Raw genomic sequence first — 27,844 nt, 5'->3', positions numbered from 1 at the left:
GACCCCCCAAAATATAGGAGTTTTCTAAACCTCATGATCAACCTCCCTACCAAGTTTGGTGAACCTAGGTCAAACCATTCTCAAGATATTAAGCGGAAATGTTTTTTACATTGGGGGTCGCCGCGACCTTGACCTTTGACCTAGTGACCCCAAAAACAATAGGGATCTTCTACACCTCATGACCAACCTCCCTACCAAGTTTGGTGAACCTAGGTCAAACCGTTCTCAAGATTTTGAGCAGAAATGTTTTTTATATTGGGGGTCGCCGCGACCTTGACCTTTGACCTAGTGACCCCAAAAACAATAGGGATCCTCTACACCTCACGACCAACCTCCCTACCAAGTTTGGTGATCCTAGGTCATGCGGTTTTCCAGTTATCGATCGGAAACGAAGTGTGACGTACGGACGGACTGACGGACTACCGGACTGACGGACAGGGCAAAAACAATATGTCTCCCCCAGAGAGGGGGAGACATAATAACACAAGTGCTTAAAGAGTATAATATGCCCATATCATCTATCGGGAATGAAATTTATTTAAAATTATGGATTTGTATTAAAACACAAACAAGGTGGGAAATATTTATTACCTGATGTAAAGGAATGTGCTACAGAGCAATGAACATAATCGTATATTGTCATCAATGTACCAGTAAGAAATAGTTAACAAATCATGTACATGTATACATAAATAGTCATCAATGTACTGTAGAAATATTTACCCAGTCCTATACATGCATGTTGTCCTTAAATAATGGTGATGTTCATTAATACCAGTGCCAGAAAATATGTAGTTAAAATGTAGCTATTTAAATAAAGGATATTTTACAAACGCATGTGGTCAAACAAAACTTATTAAACCCATTTTCTGGCCTTGGCCAATGTGATATTCTATTTACATGTATATCATACATACATTTACTAATTTTATGATAAAAGCTTAAAATACACAAAACATGGCTTTCTAGGCACACATTTTAATCGCTATTTATTTATGATGTCAGGATTTTTCAAATATAAATTTAACCAAAGACAGTATTGATTATTCTTGAACATGTATTCTTATTTTTTACTTAAAGTTTAAAACCATTTATTGCAATGATATGCCTAAACTCTGATTTAGCAGGACACACATTTAGCATGCACTTTCCTAAAATTTGCAATATGAGGAGTATTTACTATTGGATTGTGGATTTACCCTGATCAGATGTATTGAAATCAATTTTGAGATTCTCAAAACTAGAGCAAAGGAATGTTTGTGTTTGAATAATAAATATACAAGAACATAAATAACAAAATAATTTTACTGAAAAATAAAATCAAAACAAGGTCATGTAAATTATTAGACAATATAATTAATTGGCCACAAATTCTCATAACTTCTTAAGCTTAACAGGATTAAGTATGTTATTTTAATTAGCCAAAATACATGCTTAAATTTTATTTTGATAACGTGAAAATGGTTTAAGGTGATTACCAGGATATCATAGGATTTTTTCCTGTTTAAAGTTTAAAAACTCTTTGATACAAGTAAATAGAGTTTACCTAACTCTTGTCATAAGGGACTTAAGAAGTTCAAAGAAATTGGAGCCTGAATATTTAAAATAGACACCTAACTTAGTACATAACTAGAGCTAATCTCATTTAAACAATGCTGATCCGGACCCTGGCTTTCTCTTATCAGCAACAGATTCTATATTGTCTTTTATCTTGAGGACGGCATTGACGATACTCAGCTCTTTTGGAACCCTCTGTATGGTGTGGCCCATTCCCTTGAGACCACTAAGAATTGGCTCAGAAAATCCAGCTGAAACAAAGCAAGGGACCTTAAATACCTCATTTTTAACCTGGCCCCCAGTTTCTCAAAACTACTTCAGTAATGGCCCCATCACTAATCCAATCTTAAATTCATTCAACCACTTGACAGACTTGCATGGCACAAAATATTAAATGTTTGTAATCTGTTAGAATCACATGTACATTGAGTAAATACTTGAGAATTTTTATGATACAAGGACCTCATCAACACACCTCATCTACAACTATTAATTCCCTGACTAGGGGTTTATGAATGTACAAAATCAAGCTATGATAATAGGATTAAGAACCATGTGTCTCCGGTAAGCTATGGATGCTGTCATGCATTGCCGTAAAGATATAATGAGAGTTTACCCTAGACATTGATTATTGACATACAAAATCAAGCTACATATATTTTGTACCTTCAGCTTCTACAACGCTGGGGTCGGGGTAGAGCGCACTGTGCAGTCGTGGGGCAGCTATGGCTGCCGTCAGGTCTTTGCTCAAAGATAAATTGTTAAACAACACCTCTGCTACACCTGAAGATGGAAAGAAACTATTTCAATCCATTACAAAGTTTGTGATGGAAAATGAAATAATGGTGTAACTAAGCTGTCTGCAATATTTATGCCCCCAGAGTGAGCCATATAGTTGTCACATGGTCCATACTGCTGTCAATTTGTTACCAAAAGTCTTAGCTGTTACTTACTCCATTTAAATTGATCTTCGATCAAACTTCACATAAATGTACAAGAGCATGAAAAAACTGTGTCCTCCATAGCATTCTTGCTCTCGCATCAAAGATCATGTTCATATGACAGCTCTTTCGGTATAAGTTCTTTAATATTCTAGCTTGATGGCCCGAATAAAATAGCAATGCATGAAAATGTACATACCAGTGATAATTCTGGAGCCATTTACACCACCACAAGCCATCCTTAACCCACAAAGGTGACCGGTCTCGTATACCACAGTAGGAGCCATACTTGAGAGGGGCCTCTTCTTCCCCTCTACAGCATTCTGTAACACAAGAAAATAGTAAGATAGTTAGTGAATTAGAATTGATAGGATGAATACTATTTTATCAATAGTCCAATCATCCTATGGTAAGGGAGAATACTATTTGTTCAATGAGTCCAATCATCCTGTGGTAAGGGAGATTACTATTTGATCAATGAGTCCAATCATCCTGTGGTAAGGGAGATTTCTATTTGTTCAATGAGTCCAATCATCCTGTGGTAAGGGAGATTACTATTTGTTCAATGAGTCCAATCATCCTACGGTAAGGAAGACTACTTTTTGTTCATATATTCAACCATTCTGTGGTAAGGGAGACTACTTTTTGTTCATATATCCAACCATTCTGGGGTAAGCATGAATACTATTTGTTCAATGAGTCCAATCATCCTATGATAAGGGAGAATACTATTTGTTCAATGAGTCCAATCATCCTATGATAAGGGAGAATACTATTTGTTCAATGAGTGTGTGCGTGCGTGCGTGCTTGCGTGCGTGCGTGTAAGATATTCCAGTTAACAAATCAATCCATTATGTTTGCATGAACTCCACATGAGTTACAATACAGCAAACACTGGGTAGTAAGTTGTAGTTTACTTACCATTGGGTCACCAGACTCCCCAAAGTCAGCCATCTCGTTATTCAGCAAAATCCCTGTGTCGGTTAGAACCATGCTTCCAAACCATGTGTTGATTGTCCTGAAAGTAAAAGAATAAAACTTTGAATGATTTTAAAATTTCAAGATTTTTTACATAATTTCAGACAAAAATATATTTCACAGCTTTACTGTAATTGTAGTGGGGAAAACCGTAATGTTCTACTATTACAAACACTCGCAGTCCAAGATACTCCAAAGCTTACTTTTTGTAGCAATACCATCAATTAACTTAATTATCATAAACTTACGTGGTTACGGATACCATGAGTTCGGCAGTATCTATGACCGAGATGTGAGCAGTGCCGGCATCTTCAGGAGTCTTGATCTTACTACGGTAGAAACTGGCGTCCTGGGTTGTGTCGGTTGTCAGGTTACGTAACTTTGCAGCCTCTTCTTTACTAAAATGTTATAAATATTATTACTATTTGTTTAAGTTTTACATGCTAGTCGGTTTCTATCTTTACAATGAACTTATTATAAATAATGCATCATTTTTGTAATACTATAATTTTGTCACATACCAAAGGTTGGCCGCTGATAGGCCATGTGTAAAGATATTGAATTACAACTGAAATATTGACATCCCATTATTACATAACAATGTACAAGATTGATAATTTACAAGTTTAAAACATGACATTATTAAGCATTAAATATCTTTATAGGTGGGTAGTTTCATCATAAACTAGCCCCTGTCCCGCATTTTCTGAAATGAAAATGTACATGTAGCAATGCAGTGTGGTAAATGGGGCAAATTCATTGCGGTACTTGCTGGGCATGTGAACTTAAATCAAAGGACAATAATACTGTGTCGCATCATTTCAAGTGTTGGTAATTTATCTAGCAGCCATAGAAAGGGCAGAACAGGGTTCAAATTACATGGAAACGAAAGCAAGTAAAAACAACATTCACACTTTGTGTTTACAACTTGAACATGTAAAATACAAAAAAGGATGGAATAAAGATTTTAATACATATTAGAGTACAGTTCTACTTTAATAGCAAAAATGCCACAATGTGGAGTTCATCTGACCTTACCATATGCTCAACAGCAGAAATTTTATTTACAAAGCTTATTTAATATTTTATCACAGGAATGAGACAAATGTCCCTAATATGGCCTTGTAAGAGTGCCATTAAAAAATATTGCCTCCTTAGTGTGAACTCGACCTTGAGGGGAAAGCAGGACCGTTTTGCATATCACACTTTCCCATGCTGCTGAACACTTCTGTAAAGTGTGATTGACATTGAGTAACTGTAAATAACAGCTGAGACACAATTGTAACAGACAGAGAGATAGTGAGACTATTAAACATCTCCCTTTAGAGGCATACAAATGCTCAAGATAAGGACTCTGAGAGTGGACAACAGAGTATGAAAGAGCAGAAAAGGACAAGGCCTGACAACGTGATCCCTATATGTCTGCCATCCTATTCAGGCAACATATTTTGATTAAGTCAAGTTCAATTTGGGATTATAAAGATTTAATTTACCAACCTGATCATGATCTCAGTCGCCTGCTTGATCCTTGCAGCATTAAACCCCGGGTCTCCGAGCTGTTCCTTGTGGGCGTTCCCAAACTTAAATGCCTCAACAAGCTGATGATATGTGGCGTTATCCTGGGCCGATTTGCCATATCCCTCCATGAAGTTAAGAATAAACAGAACCACAGGGCCACCACCAGGGGCTGGGACGGATTCAACAGTGTAACCTAAACATACATGTCACTAATTTAACATCATTGGTTTGTTTTACATGTACTCATTTTTGATCCATAAAAGTTAAAGTTTACAACCTTAAGAGTAAAACTTACAAAATGGAGGACTGACCTATAATCGTAAGCTTGATGCAAATGTAAGATGTTTAAATGGCAAATATCTGCTTTATCATGGACTTACAAGTAAATAAGTACATAATCTTTATTTGTTTTAGGTGTCAACATATTAAGACACAACTGTCATATCAGTACATCTTAAGACATACCGGGTATCCAATACAATACATATCTTATTTACAATGTGGCCATCTGTATAAAAATCAAATGTGGAAGCTGAATCACAATAACATGTGCATAATAACTGTTGAAAAATTATTTTAATTTCTTTGTTGTTTAGTGAAAAAGAATAAGGAAAAGATAATAAAATAAAATAAATAAATAATATGCAAATTAATGATATCTAATTATTTGTCAGTCAAATCAAAATGTGTAAGGCAATTTATAAGCTTTAGGTTTGAATAGCTTTTTGAATTAAGCCTTTTTATACCGTATTGGAGTAATTGGTTTGTCTTTGTTTATGAATTAATTCAAATACCTAAAGGGTAGCCAGTAAGAAGAACTTTTTGTGTATACTTTCAGTAACTCAGCTAGTGGTTGCAGTAATTTTACTTTAAGTTGGTAGAAATGTAAGTGAAATGATGCTGTCTGATCTCCCTAGTTGACTGGGGCCCATATCTCAACAGTTCAGGGGCTATATATACACACCTAGACATTGTGCACCTGAATTTTGACAATGTACCCGGTGATTATGTTTTTAAAATCAGACGCACTCATGCAGGGGCCATATTTTCAATGCACTTCTCATATGATTGCTTTTTTGCAAACAATATTGAACTATTTCAAAACTAAGTGCTTAATTGGTCATTTTTTACAATGTTTATTTGATTTTAAAAATACAAAGTTTAATTCAATTGGTAACCCTCGCATAATATTTTATCTTTTATCTTATGATACTTTTTCATAAAGCTCACTGTTATGATGGCCCGTCTGTGGGTAAATAAAAAAAAAATCTCACCATGGTATGTTGTCTTTACAACTTCCCTCATCTCAACACTGTAGCTCATAAGATCCTCCTTGGTCAATACCCCTGGATTGTCTGCATTCACTATCTGAAATGAGAATTTTACAATCTGAAATGAGCATTCACAATCTGAAATGAGCATTCACAATCTGAAATGAGCATTCACAATCTGAATTCTGAAATGAGCATTCACAATCTGAAATGAGCATTTATAATCTGAATTCTGAAATGAGCATTCACAATCTGAAATGAGCATTTATAATCTGAATTCTGAAATGAGCATTCACAATCTGAAATGAGCATTCAAAATCTGAATTCTGAAATGAGCATTCACAATCTGAAAAGAGCATTCAAAATCTGAAATGAGCTTTTTACCATCTAAAAGGAGATTTTACAATCTGAAATGAGCATTCAAAATCTGAATTCTGAAATGAGCATTCACAATCTGAAAAGAGCATTCAAAATCTGAAATGAGCTTTTTACCATCTAAAAGGAGATTTTACAATCTGAAATGAGCATTCACAATATGAAATGAGCATTCACAATCTTAAATGAGCCTGTCTTACCTGCGTTCAAACAGCATAAACACAATAATATGTTATAAATAAAATTCCATCAATCCTCAAAATAACACATTGGTTTAAGATTAGTTAACCCTTATAAAATTTAAATAAAACTGAAATTACAGCTTCCACAATGCTATCAGCAATGTTCCCCGAGTAGAAAGCCTCCGCCCCATCTGCTGCAATCTGGTCCAATGTGGCTGCAAGGTCAGATCGCACTATAAGGTCACCCTCTTTTTTCATTGTCTTATCTTCGTTCATGTAAAACTGTGCTAGTTTTGATTCCTTGAAGGCTTCCATGTTGAATTTCGGGCTGTTCAGCACCACATCTGTGAAAAGAGAAAGGATAATGTTCTCTTAGCAAAATATTTGCCAGGAAGGTGTTCTGCACTTACCATTCAAATGTCACTGACAATTTCTACAGTTCTATGACAAAGTTGGACAATGCTAAGTTCATTCTTGATTTCGCATGAAATGATGGCTCAAGATCAAACAAGAAAAAAATTGAGTTCCTCGAACTGGAAAGTTTAATTTATTTTCATTTATGGACCACTTAATGCGTATGACCTTGTTATAAAAGTTTCATTGTAAAATCTGTATAGTACTTATCGTCTAAGAAATTAAACTTTTTAAATGTTTTACAAGGCATTTTGTTCGTTTTCTTTTCCTGCAAAAACGAAATAATAAAAACATGGAGGAATAACACTGTTTTTCAAGGATTTCTATGAGGAATATTGAATTAGTGAAGTTGTAGTATATTTGTGAACTTGAAATCTTGAAATCATGATATAATCAAGGGAACTTATGAAACCTTAAATTTTCAAAGGTCATCACCAGTTATTATTATGCTTTTTTTGCACACAGCCCTCAAAGTATTAAGTGAACAGATATGCCTAATTTGATGGTTTTTCATGACCCAGACGGTACACCATACCTGTATGTCCAGTCATATGGAAGCCATTCCGGGCCAAATCTGCAGCAGGGGAGACAACATTCTTCCACTTCAGTCTGGTTAAAAGAAAATATGCAAAATCTCCCATCTTTTTTATTGAAAAAGATAACACAAACCATTTAATATTGTGGAAAGGCCTTGAACACTGAAAAAAAACCTTATTTTTGCCTAATAAAGAGACAATTTATAAACACCAAACGCCGTCAACACACAGCTTGTCAGAAATACCCTTTTATACAACAACCTTAACCTCAGACAATAGTCGACATATCAAGTTTGATACTTAAGCCAAATGTCGTGCATCACAGAGTACCGGTTTAGAAAATATAATTTGGTAACCTAGACCTTCAAATACAAAAATATGATTGATGGCCTTGTGAAACTCTTAGTCGGCCAATAATGGTCAACTCTTAGACATTCAAAATGGAATCAAAGATGGCTGCCAATAAATCAAAACTAACAGTATTTGTGTCAAATACAGTACACTCAATGAGTTAGAGCCACTTTCCGTGTCCCTCCACAGATTTTTGCTATCGGGGCCAACACAATGATTTTATCGACTGTCCGCGTTCCTTGGAGTTTGAAGTTAAGGCCCTCGGAGGGCAATCAGTCGATCGAAGAATAACGAACTTGGCATTCCTCGGAGGGGTTAACTCAGCGAAACTGTGCGGACACTTGATAAGGATCTACACTAAAGTTATTTTATATTATTAAAATTTTCAACAGATTACGACGGCTTCAGTAAATTGCTATTACTCTTATTTCTCTGCCCGTTTTGCATGAAGTTAGCTTACCTCAAGAATGCAGTCGTATTTCACTAGTTGCACATGCATCTTATAAACGTGTTTTTGCTAATGACTGATAAACACATTTCATCCGAGAAATTCTAGGTTACACATTTTCGGAAAATCAGGAGGTCAAACACGCGTTCAAAGTTCAGCGCATGGTTTTGAAGGCCTTCTTGCCTCGTTTTCTGTGGAAAATTCCATGAAACGTCATAGCTGTTTTTAACCACCAATAATAAATAGTATATTCTACATTGTATTGATTACGCGCTTGATGTCAGAGGTCATGGTTCAGAATCGTGAAAATAGTCGGCTGCTTTATGATGCAATAAAATTAGTAGCAATACTTAGTATACAATACAATGATTCAATGTTTATTATTCAAGACAATATTCAATTGGTGTTTACGGACATAAATACAAATTAAACGTTGGTACATGTAAGAATCTTTTAAGCTTAACAATGTGCATAAGCATAAAAATAAATAACTTCTAAACAAGAATGATTTCTTGCTTATCTGATTAGACTCCCGAGTTCCGCCGCGGGATCATAAAATCGGACGATTCTCAACGCTATCATTCATATTAAACTCAGCGGTAAGCCAGCCACTCGGAGGAACTCAGGGATATTTTAGCGAGGCCAACAGTTTTACCCTCGGAGGAAACCCGCGATCATCGACTTTATCCCTCAAGGTGAGCGAGGAAAGTGGGTCTAACTTGTTGAGTGTACTGTACTAGCATAACATAAGCTATACTTAAGGGCTTGTCCCTATAGCTGTCATTGTATAACTGTACTTACATTCCATATTTCTTGTGGGCTTTTTCCATGCCTCTCAGCTCACCAGGCACAGCTACATATAATGGGCCCTGGAATACCGGTAAGAGTTATCACCAGCACAAATATTATGTATTGGTCTATAGTTAAGCTAAATCTGACACTGTTTAAAGGCACTGTAATGTTATTTCTATGTGCTGATTTGCCTTATGAAAAGTTCAGAACTTAACGTTAGCAACATTGTTCACTTCAGCGTTGTTAACAATTGCTCTAGAACTTCTATGTGCACATAAGTGATCTGCCTGCAGTATTTATAAGAAGGTTTGATACAATTGTTTCAGCTGTACATGATTTATTAAATGTGTGAGCATAACATGAATAACTTCACCTTTCAAAGTTAACTACGATCGGTTATGAAAGTTCTGAACAATCCGCCCATTGTATTACAAGTCAGAGTGGTATAATGTCAACAATACACCTACCAGCGCCCAGTAATATTTTCTTCCTAGATGCACCTTTTCACTTTTATACAATCATATTAATGAAAATTGTGCAAGCTAACCTATAATCCTCAACTTCAAGATCAATGAAAATAAACATGAGAAAGTATCTAAATGGGAGGTTTGAAAACTGATTTTGAATTCCTAAGTTATGGAGAAAATTAGTCTATTAAGCTTAAATAATAAGCTTAAGTACCAGCTCCTTCTGTGAGCTGTCAGCGCTGAACATATCGGGCTTGGCTTGATTGGGGGCCATCTCACGAAAGTCATACACTTCTGACTTCTCCACCTTGTGGTCATGGACAAGCATGAAACCACCCCTGAAAAATGGCAAACAAATCTGACACAGTTTACATTAAAAAACACATATTTATAGAGCATCTTTAAGGTTTATATGGGTGAGTATATGTGTAGAAACATTTTAATGTGTGGATGACAGATAATGATGGTCAATTAACATTGGCCACAACTTCTTAGCTAGGCACTATATACCAGCAGCCAATGGTATAAAACATTTTCATTTTTTTGGCTTGGTCAAAGTTAGTAATGATTGGTCAATATGCATTCAAAAATTGCTGTTAACCAATCAAATTGCTGTTATGTACAAACTAGCCAAAAGATAATAAATATTCATACAATTTACTGCAGTAGGGTTTGTTTAACACCTTCAGTTGTCAACATGTTATCTTTTAACTAGTTTGCACACTTAATCATTTGATTGGTTCATAGGAATTATTTGATAAATATTGACCAATCAATAAACAATTTGGCTAACTTTGAAAAAAGAAGTTTTATATTTTTGGCTGGAGGTGACTTAAACAACAACAAACCTACCCTCCAAGCCCCGAGCTCTCCGCATTCACGACACCCATACAGAACATGGCCGCCACTGCTGCGTCAACTGCGTTCCCACCCTGAGTTAACATCTGTAGACCTATGTCGGAACATTTCTGTACACCGGTCGATATCGCAGCATTGGCCCCGATCTGTCAACATTTTAAAATGGGTATGTACATTTGGCTAGCCATAAAGACAATACATACTAGTACGGGTATATGTTTTGGAGATTCACAATTGCAAAGCATGAGAAAGTGAAGTTTGAACCAGGGACCTCTTGGGTTGCAGGGGGCTGCTTCATTAAGAATCTATGGAGCAGTTATGTTCCTAGCAGTAATCTTGCTTTGTTAAAAATCTCTCAAAAGCATGAAACTGCTTCTAAAATCCTTGTTAAAATAAGCCCATTGGAAATTTATTCTGCTCACATTGTACTCATTATATTTTGTTTTCTTTAATACCCTAGAGCTATTTGTTTTAGAAACTAGAATGATTTTGTTGCTATTTTTCAAGTGGAAAACAAAATACACAACCCTAATTTGCACAATGTTACAAAATGAAGTACAATGTACTTTGTCTTCTCATATATTGGTAGTTGGATTTTAGCTTATGAGTTATAGGCAAATGCTGCACATTGCCCTATTTTGGTAGCACTCATCTGCTCTCATGGGACCAGCATATTCAGCCTTTTTAGCATTGATTGCTTGAAATAATCAAACATTGCCTTTGTTTTGTTTATAAATCTCTTATATGATTATAAATACATAAAATCTTCAAATATCTGGTAGTTGAAACTGAAAATACTTCAATTAAACATATTTCTTGTCTAACTTTAATATCTAAGTTCATTACAGCCTGATACAATACGCCCTTTTATTTTTAACACCCTGCTCTTAAGGCTTTTATGAAGCAGATGCCCTTTTAAAGCCAGGCTAAAACCCTAATATAGCTGAGTGAGTCCCTTTAACGACGAATGGACACTACACAAAAGACATATGACACCTCTGAAAAACAAAGACAGAATAGCATGCATCAAAAAATCTTTATTAGCAAGAGCTGTCACAGAGATAGCGAGATAGACTATTTCAACGCCTGTGACAGGAATTGGTAAGTTGAATAAACTCAATGAAAATAGGATATTATTAGTATTAGAAGGAAGATATTTATCTGACAGATTGGATGGTGGGGAGCCATTGTATAAAGATTCAATGCAATTCAACAAGTACTTGCTGCACGCTAATGTGCAAAACAAGAACTATTAAGTTGAATAATAAAGGCCATAATTAGCATTGTAAGGAAAATAGAGTTATCTAACTTGATAAATTTAGTATGATGGTTTGTTGACAACCATTGTTTATCATCTCATATCAATACATAAATTTAGTTGCTGAGATATTAAATTCGCAATTAATACAGTGTGTGTATACCACGTGATAAATTGCTTCATAAGTGCTACGTTGGAAGGCAATATTTTGATTTGAAAAAAGTCTTTAAACAAACATAACTTTACTATTTCTTCACCATTTTAAATGAAACATAGCACACAATCTACGCCGCTTACGGAGCCCTGCCTTTGGTCTTTTACCAGAGTTTGATTGAGCGTTTAGTTTCTTAAAACACTTCGACAAACCTTTTCAAAATACGGCCAACTGATGGAGCACTGTCAAATATTATTTTGGAAACAGGTTTGTCGAAGTGTTTGATGAAACTAATGACATGATCAAATTTCGGTAATAAAACAAATGCAGGACTCTTTAAGCAGCATAAACTGCCCTTTGTTTTATTTAAAATGGTGTTGTTAAAGAAAAGTTATCTTTGATTTAAGTCTTCATTTTAAGCAAAATGTTGCCTTGCGACGTAGCATATATGACGTAATTTATCACGTGTTATACACACACTGTAATATTAAGGTTACTAACAAAAAACATGTTCAAGACAGTTTAAACTAGTTTATTAGTACTCGACCCTACAAGGTTTTACCTGAGGAGGTCCGAGATAAATGGAGAGAATGAGAGCAATGGTGATGATAATGGAGAAGATGAACGCACAGATCACAATGATTCTCAACCCACGGCTCTGATCCTGCAGTCTGAAACATACACATTGTGATAATAATTATGGAGAAGATGAACGCGCAGATCATGATGAATCTCAACCCACGGCTCTGATCCTGCAGTCTGAAACATACACGTTGTGATAATAATTATGGAGAAGATGAACGCGCAAATCATGATGAATCTCAACCCACGGCTCTGATCCTGCAGTCTGAAACATACACATTGAGATGATTATGGAGAAGATGAAGTGACAATTCTCAACCCTCAGCTCTGGTCCTGACTAAGCTCTTATATACACAGTTGATGTGTACTTGACATGATGCCCAAATCGGATTGTGTCTATCAAGTTTTGCAACAAAAACTCTATTGAAACCAAGACATTGTGCATTTAATTGTCTAGGGTCAATCTATTCTTTCAATGGTTTAATAACTGAATTCTGAATACCGTATCTTAGTTATGGTGGCTCAATATTATGTAAATGTAAAAGGTGTAAAGGTTATAATATACTATATAGCATTTCCTTTATATTGCGTATAAAATCAGGTCATGTTCAAGTGCATCAAAGAGGCATTTCTAGAATTTTATGTAGAAAGAAAACCATATTCTTTTAGAAAATTCAAGGTTTATAACTTAAAGTAAATGAAAAAGATACATCAAGTTTCCTGTAATAAAGACAATGTGAAAACTCGAAATTTGTCTATAAAATTGATGCCGCTGATCTGTTTTGACTAAATGCTGTTTCCTGGTCAGTGCATTCCTGTGTAATCTTTACATCATGGTTTCATACAAGGAAACAAAATTACACATAGCGCCTTGTATCAATATTATAGCAATTACCCTGACCAAGAATGGAGAAAGAACTGAAAAGACACATGCTTTCAATGCAAAAATTTTGTTAATAGTACATCCTAGACAACATACCGGTATTTCAATATGTACACCTATACCATAATGTAAATGTGTCCCTAATCCATTAAGCACGAACAAAAACTAGCTTACACAGCTTTTCCTGCCTCCAGAACCTTTCTAGGGTCCTTGAGTGAGTGGAGATCAGTAAGGCCCACAGGACTCCCGGGGGAGTTTGAGCGAAGGCCGTCTTCTTCATCATTGTCCAACAGGTCAGCCTTGTCTCCTGAATACGGTAAGATTTTATGGTTATACAAGACAGGTTGCAATATGCTACTTGTACATGTACACTAATGTGTGGGCTACTTTTTATGCACTACGTCATCCAGGTATGTGTACAAAGTAACACAGCATTTATTATGAGGACAGACTTGGCTAGGAATCTGGCCTACAATTACAAGTTTAAAAAAAACAGAAATGACACCACTCCAACTTTTACAAGAACCTGAATGTGGTAGTTTATGTTGTGTTTTGCATTCTCTTTATAATGAAGATTCTACCTCAGTCTGGACTACAGTCATCAAATTAAGATTTTCATGATTTTTTTCCAAATAACAGAGGTTCATATTATTATAAGGTTTTAAGCCACAAACCCAAACATATATAAACATGAACCAAAACCCACACATTGTTACAATCCCGGGCTTTAGTCAAGCTTACAGGCTTGTGCTAATTTCAGTCGCTGGTATTGTAGATGGCATTTTCAACGATCTATACAATCGGTCAATTATGAAACTACTCTTTGACAACCAACCATAGCAATTACAGTAACTAAGACCTAAATATGATATTAAGACCTAAATAAATGATAATACATCTCAAATTATTTAAAAACATTCAAGGCATCAAAATGTTTAATAAACCAACCAAACACATCAACTACAAGATATGTTTAAGAAAATATTTACTGTCTTGGGTACCTATTAAATGACTTAAATTACACTACATGTTCATGTATAATAGTAAAAAATCTGATTACATTTATAAAATAAAGTTATTGTAACTACATGTACCTGAATTTATTGGTTCTTCTAACTTGTCATATTTCCCATCTGATGCCATTCCGACTCCTTCAACTTGAAATCTAAAACAAATACAGTGTATTCAAATAAAATTTATTTACTTCAAATGTCTCTTTATAATATGTAACTGATATATCTGACTAAATAATACTTTTATTACACCTCACTAAAAGCATAATGTATTTCAGTTGGGGACAGCGCCAAATCGTTGAGTAAGGAGAGTGAGATGAACCAAGGATCTTAGAACTGTACAGTTTCCTACACAGTGACCGCCTAATCAACATATATCATTCTATACCATCTTGAACAACATTTATTTTGGAATTAACTCATGGAACTTATTTTAGACTTGCATAAATGTTCGTTATCATTTTAAGATATTTAAATAATCCTGAATTGCGATATATTCTTTAAATAACAAAGATTTTACCAGTTTGTTGACAAATTTGACAGATTAACAGGAAGCTTGACACGTCTATTGCATTCGCTCCAGTGACTCTGACTTTGCTGATTTCACGAAGATAGAAATAAATTGCACCGGAAGCGATCGAAAATCGAAATTTTCATAATAAATCAATACTTTGACTATTATTTGCAGGTATTTATCATGTTTTGTCAATTTTCTCTGAAATTCCATCCCTTTATATGACTCCCTTGCGACCAAACGTTATGTTTAGGTGCGAGTTTATTAAACGTTATTTTTTTTCAACTTCTATAGCAGTAAACAGAAAGTGAGAAACTTAATGAAATAGTTAAATATTCAAAAAAGTTCAGTTTGTGTTGGAAGTGTTTGCTTATTGTTGTTTTAATTAAATATAATGCTATATATCACAAAGTGTTTTCACTGCCTAGATACATACAGTTCACAAATTTCACTTTCCTCAGTCAGCGTGTTTTACAAGTAGTCTAAAATAATAGACGTGTTATACGGGATTCTTCCAATCCCTAACGTCTAAACGGGAAAATATTGAAATTGTTTTAAGTAAAGTATTTTATGGTTGAAATTGATCATAAAGAGTTATATTCATATTTTACCATGTAAGTGAAATGTTATTTTGCACTAAACAAGCATTTAATGCATTAAAACAAGTTGTTTACCTTTCCAATAAAATGAAAGTTGACTGACACAGACAACAATTATGCGAAGGGGAACAACTCGATACAATCGTAATAACTCGGCCTCCTCCGTCAAAGCTTCGAGATAGACCTCGTTATACAATCGTAACAACTCGGCCATGGCCGAAATGTTCCGAGCGATTTAAAACTGTGCCCTAAAGCCTTGCAGGTGCCCTTCATGTTTATATCGGTTATGTTTTGACAGGATGAAATGAAAAAAAGCCGTCAAACTCATAATTATAAGTTGGATATTTATTTTTTGTGTACGGAACTAATATAAAATAACATTATCTGTTAATATTTCTTGTTTTTATGATATTTTATTGACGCTATATGCTTTAACCCGGAATCCTGATCGGAACAACTACCCACAATCCTTAGCGTGCGCTCTGCAAATATTGGAAAATTCTGCCGAATCTCCGATTGGTGATTAACGGCGATCTTCGGTTATTTCCGCCAACTCTGCTAATAATGCCTTGTTTGATATAGATTTGATTATAATTAATAACTGTGATTTAAATCAGATTCAATTTGATTATTATCAACTCAAATGAAAGTACCGCACATTTGAGTCAATTTTAATTAATGTTTTTCTACATTTATATATTCGGCTGATGTGGGACGTCTCGAAAATGACCACACGGTAAGATCTGTGAATGAAATCCCACTGCACGCGTGAGTTTGAGATTATCGCATTAACACAGATGAGAGTTGCCAATCCACGGTTTATAGGTCCATGACGTAACCCAGTTTTTATGCCAAATTTGGTACTTGCCAGATCATATTGATTTATTGCTACTTCATTGCTTCTGTTTGTATTAAATAATTACATGTGGATAAACATATTCCATTTAAAAGTTCATCTATATTTTGTTCAGCTGGGTGGGGGTGGTGATAAGTTGATTTAGACTTGCGCACCAAAGCCCATTTGGCGAGTATAACCCTTTAGCGGCTGCGCATATATACGAGATAGGCCGACATAGCTCATTAGCAGATGTAAACGCATCTGGCCGATCCTATACACTACTGGATGTAAACGCATCTCCCGCATATTTCAATAGGGTCATTTCAATACTTCAATATTGCATCTTTCTTTTTGTAAACAATATCCCGATGTTTATAAAGTTGAAGTTTAACCTTTTGTGTATTGATTTTCCCTCGAAAATGTTGTCTGCTAAAATTCGAAGGTTATTATTTATACTGCCAATCACAGGTGTGAGATCCCACTGTGACGTAATAAAACCTCGAGGAATGGCAGTACTGTACAGTATGGAATTTCCCCCAAAACATTGATGCGTAAATCATTGAATATATTATGTCAGTTTAATTTACCATTGAAATCAATAAAGATAATAATTATTTGTAGATAATATTTTGTGTTACAAACAATAGAAACAATAAGTAGCTGAGAAAATGATGAGTAAATTTTCTGCTTAGCTAATCGATGGCCAGCATGGTTCCGGTCGTAAAATAGGTCAAGTAAACAACATTTGTGCAAGCGTTTGATGATTTAGCTCTTTTTATTCATTACTTGGAAAACATTTATCGGCTTTCTTTTTGTAAAGAATTTTATGAGGGGGTAACAGGGGTTTTCCTAACGATTTGACTTTCACTTGCCCCAGGGGCAAGTCAATTTGAATATCTACTTGCCCCCTGTAAAATTTGGTTGCCCAATCTTTGCAAATGTTTATATGTATACAATTTTAATCAATCTGTATTAAAGGCAATGATATCTATTAATAAACACAAAGAATAACTTTGAACAGATCTTAACTGCTACATTTTGTTTTCAAACGAGCATCATCCAGCCATGGCCTCACTGTCACTTCTGGTTTTTTGCATTTTCTATCTTTTCATTTTTACAATGACCTTGCGATTCTTCATGAGCCTTTAAAGAGTCTTTTCGAAAGAAGTTTGAACCCGTAACAAAAGAACCAACATCATCATATTTCGTACAAACTTTACATTTCATGAGATGATTTTCGTATTCTAACCATTTAAATTCGTTTAACCAGGAAGATTGAAAGATTCTCTTTGTACTATCTTTTTCATATTTACTTTTTCTTTCATTATCGGTAGTTTTCGGCTTAGGTTTTGGTTTACTTTTAGAGAAAATTGAGAAAAAAGTGTTCAGTTTCGCCCAGTTCGTCTCCATCCGCCATCTTGCCAAGGCTGACGAACGCTATATGTTACGATTCATTTGATTGGCGTTTTAAAATCCAATAACCAATCAAAATTGGTTTAACTTATGCTTATTAGGAAATATTTTAACCCAAAGAAAAATAAAATAAAACTACCTGAAAGCGTTCACTACGAAAGCTCACTTGCACAGCGGGCTACCTGCTTTGAAAAATCACTTGCCCGCGGCGATTTTAACCCGGCGCGGGCAAGCGGGCGTCCGCTTAAGAAAACCCCTGGGGTAATAAAGTTAAACAGACACTCTGGACTGGATCTCTCAGCTGGATGACACCGGATATTCCTGCCACATTTCTGTGTATTATACACAAGAACATCATTTGTCGGCTTTTTAATCCAGATGGGTCTTTTTTATGATAGGGGTAATAAAATTTAGATCGATCCCAGCATATTATTACCCTTTGATTTAATGCAGTTATGACATTTCAAAGAAATGTTACAATTCCATCTTGGAAATGCATTCACAGATGAAATAAAATAATTTTATATTTCATCATTGACACCATTAATTAGATAATTTAATTATCTATAAAAAATGTATTCACATAAAAAAGATTTGGAAACAATTATTTGGAGTAATATTGATTTTAAGGTCATACTGCTGTATTCATTTGCTCATTTTCGAATATCCTGAAAAGTACCTATACAGATAAGGACTGCTTATCAGTAAGATGGCTATTGACTGGGAGGTGTAATCTGGCCACTTGTCTATGTGCTAAAGGGATAAACTGCAGAAATTATAAACCATTGTTCAGTTAATAAGTATAAACTGCAGTATATATATCTTTGTTTAGATAGAAATCATTGTATATAAAACTTTGTTGTACTTCACTGCACAAAACACCGAGCTCTAGATGTAACGGCTAATTCAACTGGTCATGTGACATCACAGCCAGAAGCGGTCAGATGTTTGACCTGCTCCCTTTCGGGTGTTCTGGCTGATGATGTTCGGCTGTTGATTCACGCTTATAACTTATACTTGCATTAACCTTCATCAACATCATAAATTGCCTGTTGTTTTTAATACTATTGAATTACAACACCAGACTTAGCATGTGTTTGTGATTTATTATATAAAATTATATATTATACGTACAAGTGGCTGTATGATTCCAATGCAAATGAGGCCAGACTGTTCCTCTCACACTAGGAGATTTGTTACAACTATACCTCAAGACATGCAAAATTCTCCAGTAGAACAATTTGTCAAATTCAAACATAAGATTCATAAATATTTAATTAACATTATATACTACTGTACATGAAAAATAAAATCAATGTCACATTGAAATTTAGGTAAGTCTAGGAAGTGACTTAGGTCAGTTATGAAATAAATGTGTAAAGCCACTAAAGGAACAGGATGACCAAAAACTAGAGGAAACAAAATGGCTTGGGAACAAAATGACTTTCAAGCTTCAGTCCTTAGGTGTAATTTTATCTGTTTATCCTTAAAAGATACTTGTAACTTTCTTAATCTAAATTCTGATGATCTATTAAAATTCAGCACCAATCAAAAGCACTAAAATCATTTAAGGTGAGACACACCAAATTTTATTATTATTATTATTATTATTATGTATTCAGGTTTTCGATATATAGCGGCACTTACACTGTCGCGCTATGGAGCTAGCTTTTAATAGCGACAGTAGCTACAGGGAAGAGTATTCTGTCTACAGAGCGTTGGGTCCTAGGCTTGATCCCTACGATATGCACAAAGCATATTTGTGTAGTTTGTCACTTTGTTAGTACGAAAAAATGCATCCATGAACACAGTAATAAAATGAAGTGATTGGCACTAAATTTCCTAGGCCCTTGTACAATGGGGATGCAGGATCAACCGTCTTCGCAGTCATCTAAATAAGATTTTTAGATGTCCAAGTCTAAAGTATTTCACTAGAGATTAGTGTCAAAATTTTCAACCATGTCTGCTGTTTTGAAATTCAGAATTTGAGCAAGCTTAGAAAGTATATTGCCAGTGTGTGGCTTGCCGGCTTTGACCTCTGTCTTTGTAGCTCTTTATGGTAGTCTGACAGCTACAGCATTTACAGATGCCAGAATGCAACACAACATTTTAGGTACACTGCTTGTCATTACATCTGCATAGAGAATAGAACAGGTAACATCAACTATTAAAATCACTTATATTAAACCTTGGAAATTGCAATCATTATTTAATGTGTTTTCCATTTACAGATCTCATAAACAAGCATAATGTACAATGGCATTGGCCTACAGACTGCCAGAGGCAGTGGCACAAATGGATACGTACAGAATAACAAAGCCTTCATCCGGCATCACAAGGACCGTGTGGACTACAAGTCAGAGGAAGAAATCAAAAAGCTTGAAGCACAGATGATAAAGCAGCCAAATAAAGAGATTCTAGCACATGAGCGGAAACGCAAGGTGGAACTGAAATGTATGGAGATGGAGGAACTGATGGAAGAACAGGGGTAAGATAAGATGTGTCAATATAAATGTAGTAAAGCAATGGTAAGCTTTATTGTCCTTTGGCTTTGCAGGTTCTAATGTTTTCAACTTTTGAGGAAACTTCTTATCTATTGATAAAAGGTATTTTACAACATTATTTTTGGGCATAAAAAGTTTCTTTTAAGTAGTTCTTGGAGGGAGGTGTTAGGCTTTTTAGGCCTGTCTTTACCTTCGATATGTTGTTATAGCTTTGTTACCAACCCGGTTTGGCATACTTGTTATGACTTAAATTGGTACACATTCTCCAGAAAAGACCTCTTTGCTTGATCTAGTTTTTACTTAAAATTTATCACATTAAAGGCATTTACTACTTCTGCAGGTAATGCATTCCAAACTCTATGTGTGAACAAGTTTAGTCAAATTATTATTGAATTGGGTCTTGGTTTCTGTAATTTGCTATGAAGTTCATGGTTTGATGGATGCTTGATAAAGTAAACTAAGTAGTGAAGTGGATGTCATTGGCGTCATCGTTTTAAACACTTGTTTAAGATCACCTTGCAACCTGCCACATGAAAAGCAAACTCAGCTTAATCAAACACTGCTCATAATCCGGTACAAACTTTGGCAGTTTTCGATCATCAGTTAAAGAGTTTCTCCATAGTCAAGATGGGGTTGAAAGAGGGTTTTGCACAGCATACGAAAAAGCCTTTTTCACGGTCCAGGCTGTTCCTTTTGTTAACCATTAATGATTTGGTTTATAAATATGTGAGTCAAATCTGAGTTTATTTGAAAACAGTATAAAAGTCTTTTCAGAGACGTTTTCATAGATTTCAGAATAGATGTTATTGAGTCAAACATGACATTATTCTTGTCAAAATGATCATGGCCAATATGAAGAACCTTACTCCTTTTGGTATTGGATTTCAGTGTATTGCTTCTTACATACATTGATGTCATCTCATTCTAGGTCGTCGTCTTGAAGTACAATGTATACGCACATCAGCAGCTTTTTTTATGACTCTATATCCTTTCCGCTACCATAGCCGCCTAACGCAGACCCTAAATTCGGGTGTCTCCCTTACCTCTATCATACACCGATGAACTACCGCAGCAGTGTAAACCGTACAGATTTTTTAGCTTCTGATTACAGCTATCGTACAACGTGGGAATACCACTTATTTCTATAATCTTGTACATGTTTTGCTAAAAGCAGAGACTTAAATCTCCCGATTAAAATTCGTTACCAATAAGGTAAAATGTTTATTAATTTCGAAACAATGCAAACTTTTAACACAATAAAAGAAATTAATTATAAACATTATATAGTACAGAAAATTATATAATATAACACCCTTATTAATCAAGTTTGCATTTCAGGAATTAGAGGCATATACATTATCCCTAATTAGGTAATGTTCTAGTGAAATTGTACATTTTTCCTTTTACTTAAACCCTTTTATAGACATATTAATACAATAAAATGCATTTTATTGGTTTTATTATGTAACGGCAATTAAAATATTCAATTATAAATAGATATGACATATCGGCATAACTACACTCTGGTTGACTTCGGAAAAATACAAAACTTTCATTAATACACTATGATGAATATTGAACAAATGTAGCAATAACCGTAGACGTGTGTTGTAGTAATTTAATTGAAGACCATCATCAGTAGGTAAACACACATGCAAAACAGCGCAATGGTAATCCTGTTATGTAGATTTTGGTAATTTTCAGCTTCGGTATTGGCTACTTTTTAATATAATTTACAAAACTACTATAGGCGAGTTTTATAGATAGGAATTGCTTCTTTGAACAATTTGTTAAATACATAAAGGATAATATTATGCATAAATACACTCTGGTAGTTCTCGTACAAACATTTCATGTATATGTATTTCAAAATTGCCGGAGACGTTTAATGGTAGTTCTCGTACAAACATTTCATGTATATGTATTTCAAAATTGCCGGAGACATTTAATGTTATTATTAATCTTGAAATTATACCACGTGTGCGTGCATAGATACACTATGGCAGTTTTGACTATTTGTAGTAACTCGATATTAATGTCTGTTGTTTTCCTCATAAATACGCTACGGCCAGTATTTGATATTTCGTAAACAGCAAATTTGTACTACAGTAGTACAAAAAGGTTTTCCAAAATATTTCCAAAGTACAATGCTTCAGAAGATGTTTGGTGTAAGGCATCGTTGCGAAATGTTGTTTATTTCACTCAATTTATGCATGTGTGTGCTTGATTCTGAGTAAATTGAAGAAATCCACATATATACACTCTCTGGAATGCCATGTATGACTAAACTATGTATGTATAAATACACTTTTTTAGCCGTGCTAAATTTTAATGCAGACATCACATAATCACTGTTTTCCAGGCGCGTGTAATGTAAAATGCAGTAATAAAACAAAAAGTGAAACTTTTGGTTTTAGAAGTGGTATGTTTATATGTTTGTGTCTCTAGTTCATTGTTGTTTGGGTCCTTGACTTTTACCCCTAATCAGGGCTTATTTTTTAATGTTCAACTAATGGGCTTGTCCCTGTAGTTTTCAGTATATTATGCATATATATTTTTTGTTTCTTTTATAATTTACACATGCATTTTGCGATTACAAAAAAAAATGTGTTAGGAGCACCAACGATTCTTAAATGGTGACCGTGACATATGATCATTACTTCATCGACAGTTATGTATTGATGCATGTTATATTAAGTAATGCTGCTTTCCCATAGAACTTACATAACAGGGGTCACTGTGGTTTCAATATAACCTTGATAGCGACCTTGTGATATTTGTCCGGTTGGTTTATTTTCTTTTGCAGTGGTTTTCATGGCAACTGTGACAGCTATTTGGTAATGGATGTTCTGTTGATATATTTGCAGTCGCTATGGTTTTCATGGTAACTTTATAGCGATAAGGTAATAGATTTCAGGTTGGGTTTATAAGAATGTTATAGCTAATATTTCAACAGTAAAAGGGAGCGTAACTAGCTTTAAATGACCTTCAAAGGCAACTGCATTCGCCTTTGAAATGGGTTGTGTCATGTTGATTACGTATTATGTTTATACCGGAAATACCGCTGCGTAGTTTTGCATACTTCTAGATTCGAGATTGCTACCAAAGTGCACTTAAGTGACTGATCAATCATGAAATTTCTATCTTATCGAAGTTACCACACAGTCCGTAAAACAAATCTCACAGTAATACCACTGTGCAGTTTTGCTCATTTCTTAAATTTAACAGTGATACCACAGTGTACTCTTGATACAAGAGGAAAAACATAAGCATGCTCTTAGTTTGACACATTCTGTGGTGACACACACTGTGAACATCTTAGTTTGACATACACTGTGAACATCTTAGTTTGACACATTCTGTGGTGACACACCCTGTGAACATCTTAGTTTGACACATTCTGTGGTGACACACACTGTGAACATCTTAGTTTGACACATTCTGTGGTGACACACCCTGTGAACATCTTAGTTTGACACATTATGTGGTGACACACACTGTGAACATCTTATTTTGACACATTCTGTGGTGACACACCCTGTGAACATCTTAGTTTGACACATTCTGTGGTGACACACACTGTGAACATCTTAGTTTGACACATTCTGTGGTGACACACACTGTGAACATCTTAGTTTGACACATTCTGTGGTGACACACACTGTGAACATCTTAGTTTGACACATTCTGTGGTGACACACCCTGTGAACATCTTAGTTTGACATATTCTGTGGTGACACACCCTGTGAATGTCTTAGTTGGACACACACTGTCAATGTCTTAGTTTGACACACACTGTGAACATCTTAGTTTGACACACACTGTGGTGACACACACTGTGAATGTCTTAGTTTGATACATTCTGAGGTGACACACCCTGTGAACATCTTAGTTTGACACTTTCTGTGGTGACACACACTGTGAACATCTTAGTTTGACACATTCTGTGGTGACACACCCTGTGAACATCTTAGTTTGACACATTCTGTGGTGACACACACTGTGAACATCTTAGTTTGACACATTCTGTGGTGACACACCCTGTGAACATCTTAGTTTGACACATTCTGTGGTGACACACACTGTGAATGTCTTAGTTGGACACACACTGTCAATGTCTTAGTTTGACACACACTGTGAACATCTGAGTTTGACACACACTGTGGTGACACACACTGTGAACATCTTAGTTTGACACACACTGTGGTGACACACACTGTGAATGTCTTAGTTTGACACACACTGTGGTGACACACACTGTGAATGTCTTAGTTTGACACACACTGTAAATGTCTTAGTTTGACACACACTGTGGTGACACACACTGTAAATGTCTTAGTGTGACACACACTGTCAATGTCTTAGTTTGACACACACTGTGGTGACACACACTGTCAATGTCTTAGTTTGACACACACTGTAGTAACACACACTGTCAATGTCTTAGTTGGACACACACTGTGGTGACACACACTGTCAATGTCTTAGTTTGACACACACTGTGAATGTCTTAGTTTGACACACACTGTGAATGTCTTAGTTTGACACACACTGTGGTCACACACACTGTGAATGTCTTAGTTTGACACACACTGTGGTCACGCACACTGTGAATGTCTTAGTTTGACACACAATGTGGTGACACACACTGTGAATGTCTTAGTTTGACACACACTGTGGTGACACACACTGTAAATGTCTTAGTTTGACACACACTGTGGTGACACACACTGTGAATGTCTTAGTTTGACACATTCTGTGGTGACACACACTGTGAACATCTTAGTTTGACACTTTCTGTGGTGACACACACTGTGAACATCTTAGTTTGACACATTCTGTGGTGACACACCCTGTGAACATCTTAGTTTGACATATTCTGTGGTGAGACAAACTGTGGATGTCTTAGTTGGACACACATTGTGGTGACACACACTGTGAATGTCTTAGTTGGACACACACTGTGGTGACACACACTGTGAATGTCTTAGTTTGACACACACTGTGGTGACAAACACTGTGAATGTCTTAGTTTGACACACAGTGTGTAACACACACTGTGAATGTCTTAGTTTGACACACACTGTGAATGTCTTAGTCTATCACATACTATGAATGTCTGGGTTTGTAATGTCACACAGTGTGGTTTAGTCTGTCAGACACTGTGAGTGTCTTAGTCTGTCACACATTGAATTTCTTAGATTTTAATGTCAAACTGTATTGCAGGTACAGCCAAGAGGAAATAGACAACAAAGTGTCGCTGTTCCGTAAGATGCTCATGGACAAGGAAGGGGTTCAGGATGGACCGACTGTCGAGAAGGATGAATTTGGACGACCAATGTAAGAATCTCTGTTGTACATGATTAAGCTTAGAATATGTGCTATGATGCAGAGTTTGCAGAACTCATCTGACCCTCCAGCTATGTCTGGCAAAAATGAAATGGGATTGGTTAGTGTTTTTACCAAATTAACGATGGACAAAACTATGTGAGTAAGTTTTTGTTCTGATAAAAGCTGACAGTTGTTTGTGATGTCAAATATAATAACTATCTTTGATTTTCATAAACCTGAACTTGAAACAATTTTTTCTGTAGTCAACTTTTTGAGCGCACTTACCGTAACTGGACATTAAGTCTCATAATGTCTCTGGGCAGTACGCAAGACTATTTCATGTCACGGAGGACACAAATACAGATACCACCAAAGTGGTAATGTTTTTGGCATGGAAACACAAAATCTTTACATGCATAAATAAGGCCACAGAGATTGCCATCAGGGTGGTTATCCAATATACTCATTCTTCTCATCATAAATACTTTATGCCCTATTGGTGGTATTCCAGACAAGATTGTCTAGTGTGTTCTGCAGTAATGATGGACAATGTCAACCAGCAGCGTCTGACTGTCTGTATGGTTTCATGTTCATTGACTATCCGGTTAGTTATTACATGACCAGGAGGGTTAAATAAAACAAAAATAATACACAGAAAATTTGACACAAAAATTGACAAAATTCTTATTAGATGGATTCTGTTCACATGCTACTTCTAATTTGTAATTTACACAGAAAAATAATTTTAAACAATAGAGCAGAAGAAGGAAAGACTCTTAAATTATTTTGGTACAGTATTACTGTACAATATTGCAAAGTTCTCTGATTTGGACTTACTTTTTTACTATTTAGTTAAATAATTTTATTGACTAACTATTTGGACTTACTTTTTTACTATTTAGTTAAATAATTTTATTGACTAACTAAAAAACTGACATTTTATACAATTAAAGATTAAGTGAATTTCGTTAGAGGCATCACATAATGTTAAACGTATAATGGCCCTTCATTTTAGCATTATACATACTTTGTAGATGTTAATTGTGGTGTGTATTTCATGATTAGCAAAATGCACAAACAAAAGTAATCATTATTAGTGAGTCCTCTGTCTATATTGCATTGTGTTCATATTACAGGACTTTATTTTTTTCTGAGTCTGAGAGGCATACTCATTGATCTTTGATCTTTTGCTGGAGGGTGGGGGCACAGGACTTTTCTCATTAGATTAAACAGAAGACCGTAACACTATCCATACATCCTGTAGGAGAAAATTACACAAATGTAGCATTGTGGAGTTTGCAAAAGGGGGAAATTAATATTTGAATAAGGCCGCGGTATGGCTGATTAAATCAGCCTTATGGAGCAGAAATATAAAATGATGGTAGTAATTATCATTGTCTCTTCGAGAGACATATCAGGAAATGCACGAGGGCAGATAGGCAGATTTTCCGTGATGTCAAATAAAGTTTTTTTGTTAAAGTAATTGTCAGTATTTGCAGAATTAATGGAAATTGTCATTAATCCTGATGTGTGATTGCTCAAGCATGGGAATGCGGAGTGAATGTTTTGTGTTTTTGATATAGCATTTTGATAGTTTAAGTGCATTTTATATGACATATTATCAGTTCTGTATGAAATATGCCAACAGTACATGTAGATAGATATTCAGTTACAACTTATGTTTTGAAAGCCAATTCTTTGACCCAAAAAAAATAAGAAATCATATTTATGTTTATGTTATTATGTGTCTATCCTTCCACATCAAATGTTGACATTTTGAATTGAAAGATGAAATATATTTTTTCCTTGTTAGTCACTCTTTTTAACAAATTTTTGGATTCCAAATTAAAGAGGCCAGTGCATGAAGAAAAAATCATTGTGGCGGAAAAGAGAAAAATATTTGAAGTGAGTGTAAGCTTTAGAAAACTAATAGTGTTCAGGGTCATTCCTCCGTCAATGTCACTGGACAGAATCACACTTGATTATTTAAAAGAGTGATGACGACCAAAGTCCATTAAAAAGATTATGGCTGCCATCCCTCCATTTAAAAATGAATACAACAGCGAA

The 27,844-nt window shown here is 35.3% G+C and overlaps 2 protein-coding genes across 2 annotated transcripts in view; one reads left to right on the top strand and one right to left on the bottom strand.

Moving 5' to 3' along the window:
* Window positions 1-569: 569 nt before the first annotated feature.
* Window positions 570-15,163, bottom strand: LOC128230305 (glutathione hydrolase 1 proenzyme-like). Its single transcript, XM_052942474.1, has 16 exons — window positions 15,099-15,163; window positions 14,660-14,730; window positions 13,740-13,872; window positions 12,663-12,771; window positions 10,683-10,834; window positions 10,045-10,168; window positions 9,373-9,440; window positions 7,772-7,845; window positions 6,961-7,166; window positions 6,269-6,362; window positions 4,974-5,187; window positions 3,725-3,874; window positions 3,420-3,516; window positions 2,698-2,821; window positions 2,224-2,340; window positions 570-1,808 (listed from the first exon to the last, which is right to left on the bottom strand). Exons 2-16 carry the CDS (start codon window positions 14,706-14,708, stop codon window positions 1,642-1,644), a joined length of 1,878 nt encoding a protein of 625 aa, XP_052798434.1. The 5' UTR covers window positions 14,709-14,730; window positions 15,099-15,163; the 3' UTR covers window positions 570-1,641.
* An 11-nt stretch (window positions 15,164-15,174) lies between these two features.
* Window positions 15,175-27,844, top strand: part of LOC128230304 (serine/arginine repetitive matrix protein 2-like) — a 53,019-nt gene continuing 40,349 nt past the window's right edge. Inside the window, exons 1-3 of the mRNA XM_052942473.1 lie at window positions 15,175-15,266; window positions 20,174-20,430; window positions 25,673-25,786. Coding sequence (XP_052798433.1) covers window positions 20,192-20,430; window positions 25,673-25,786 — 353 coding nt within the window. The 5' untranslated portion in view covers window positions 15,175-15,266; window positions 20,174-20,191. The remainder of the gene's footprint in view (window positions 15,267-20,173; window positions 20,431-25,672; window positions 25,787-27,844) is intronic.

This window comes from Mya arenaria, chromosome 4 (genome assembly GCF_026914265.1).
Source record: "Mya arenaria isolate MELC-2E11 chromosome 4, ASM2691426v1".
NCBI lineage: Eukaryota > Metazoa > Mollusca > Bivalvia > Myida > Myidae > Mya > Mya arenaria.
Note: the sequence above shows the minus strand (reverse complement) of the source record. Positions and strands in the feature narration are given on the sequence as shown.

Bases quoted from the DNA above. Each gene is read 5' to 3' on its own strand.
- LOC128230305 (XM_052942474.1), bottom strand. From the start codon at position 14,708: ATGGCATCAGATGGGAAATATGACAAGTTAGAAGAACCAATAAATTCA. The intron at 10,835-12,662 runs GTAAAACCTTGT...AAATGTTGACAG, and splicing joins TTTATCTCGGACCTCCTCAG to ATCGGGGCCAATGCTGCGAT. The intron at 2,822-3,419 runs GTAAGTAAACTA...CTTGTGTTACAG, and splicing joins GGGAGTCTGGTGACCCAATG to AATGCTGTAGAGGGGAAGAA.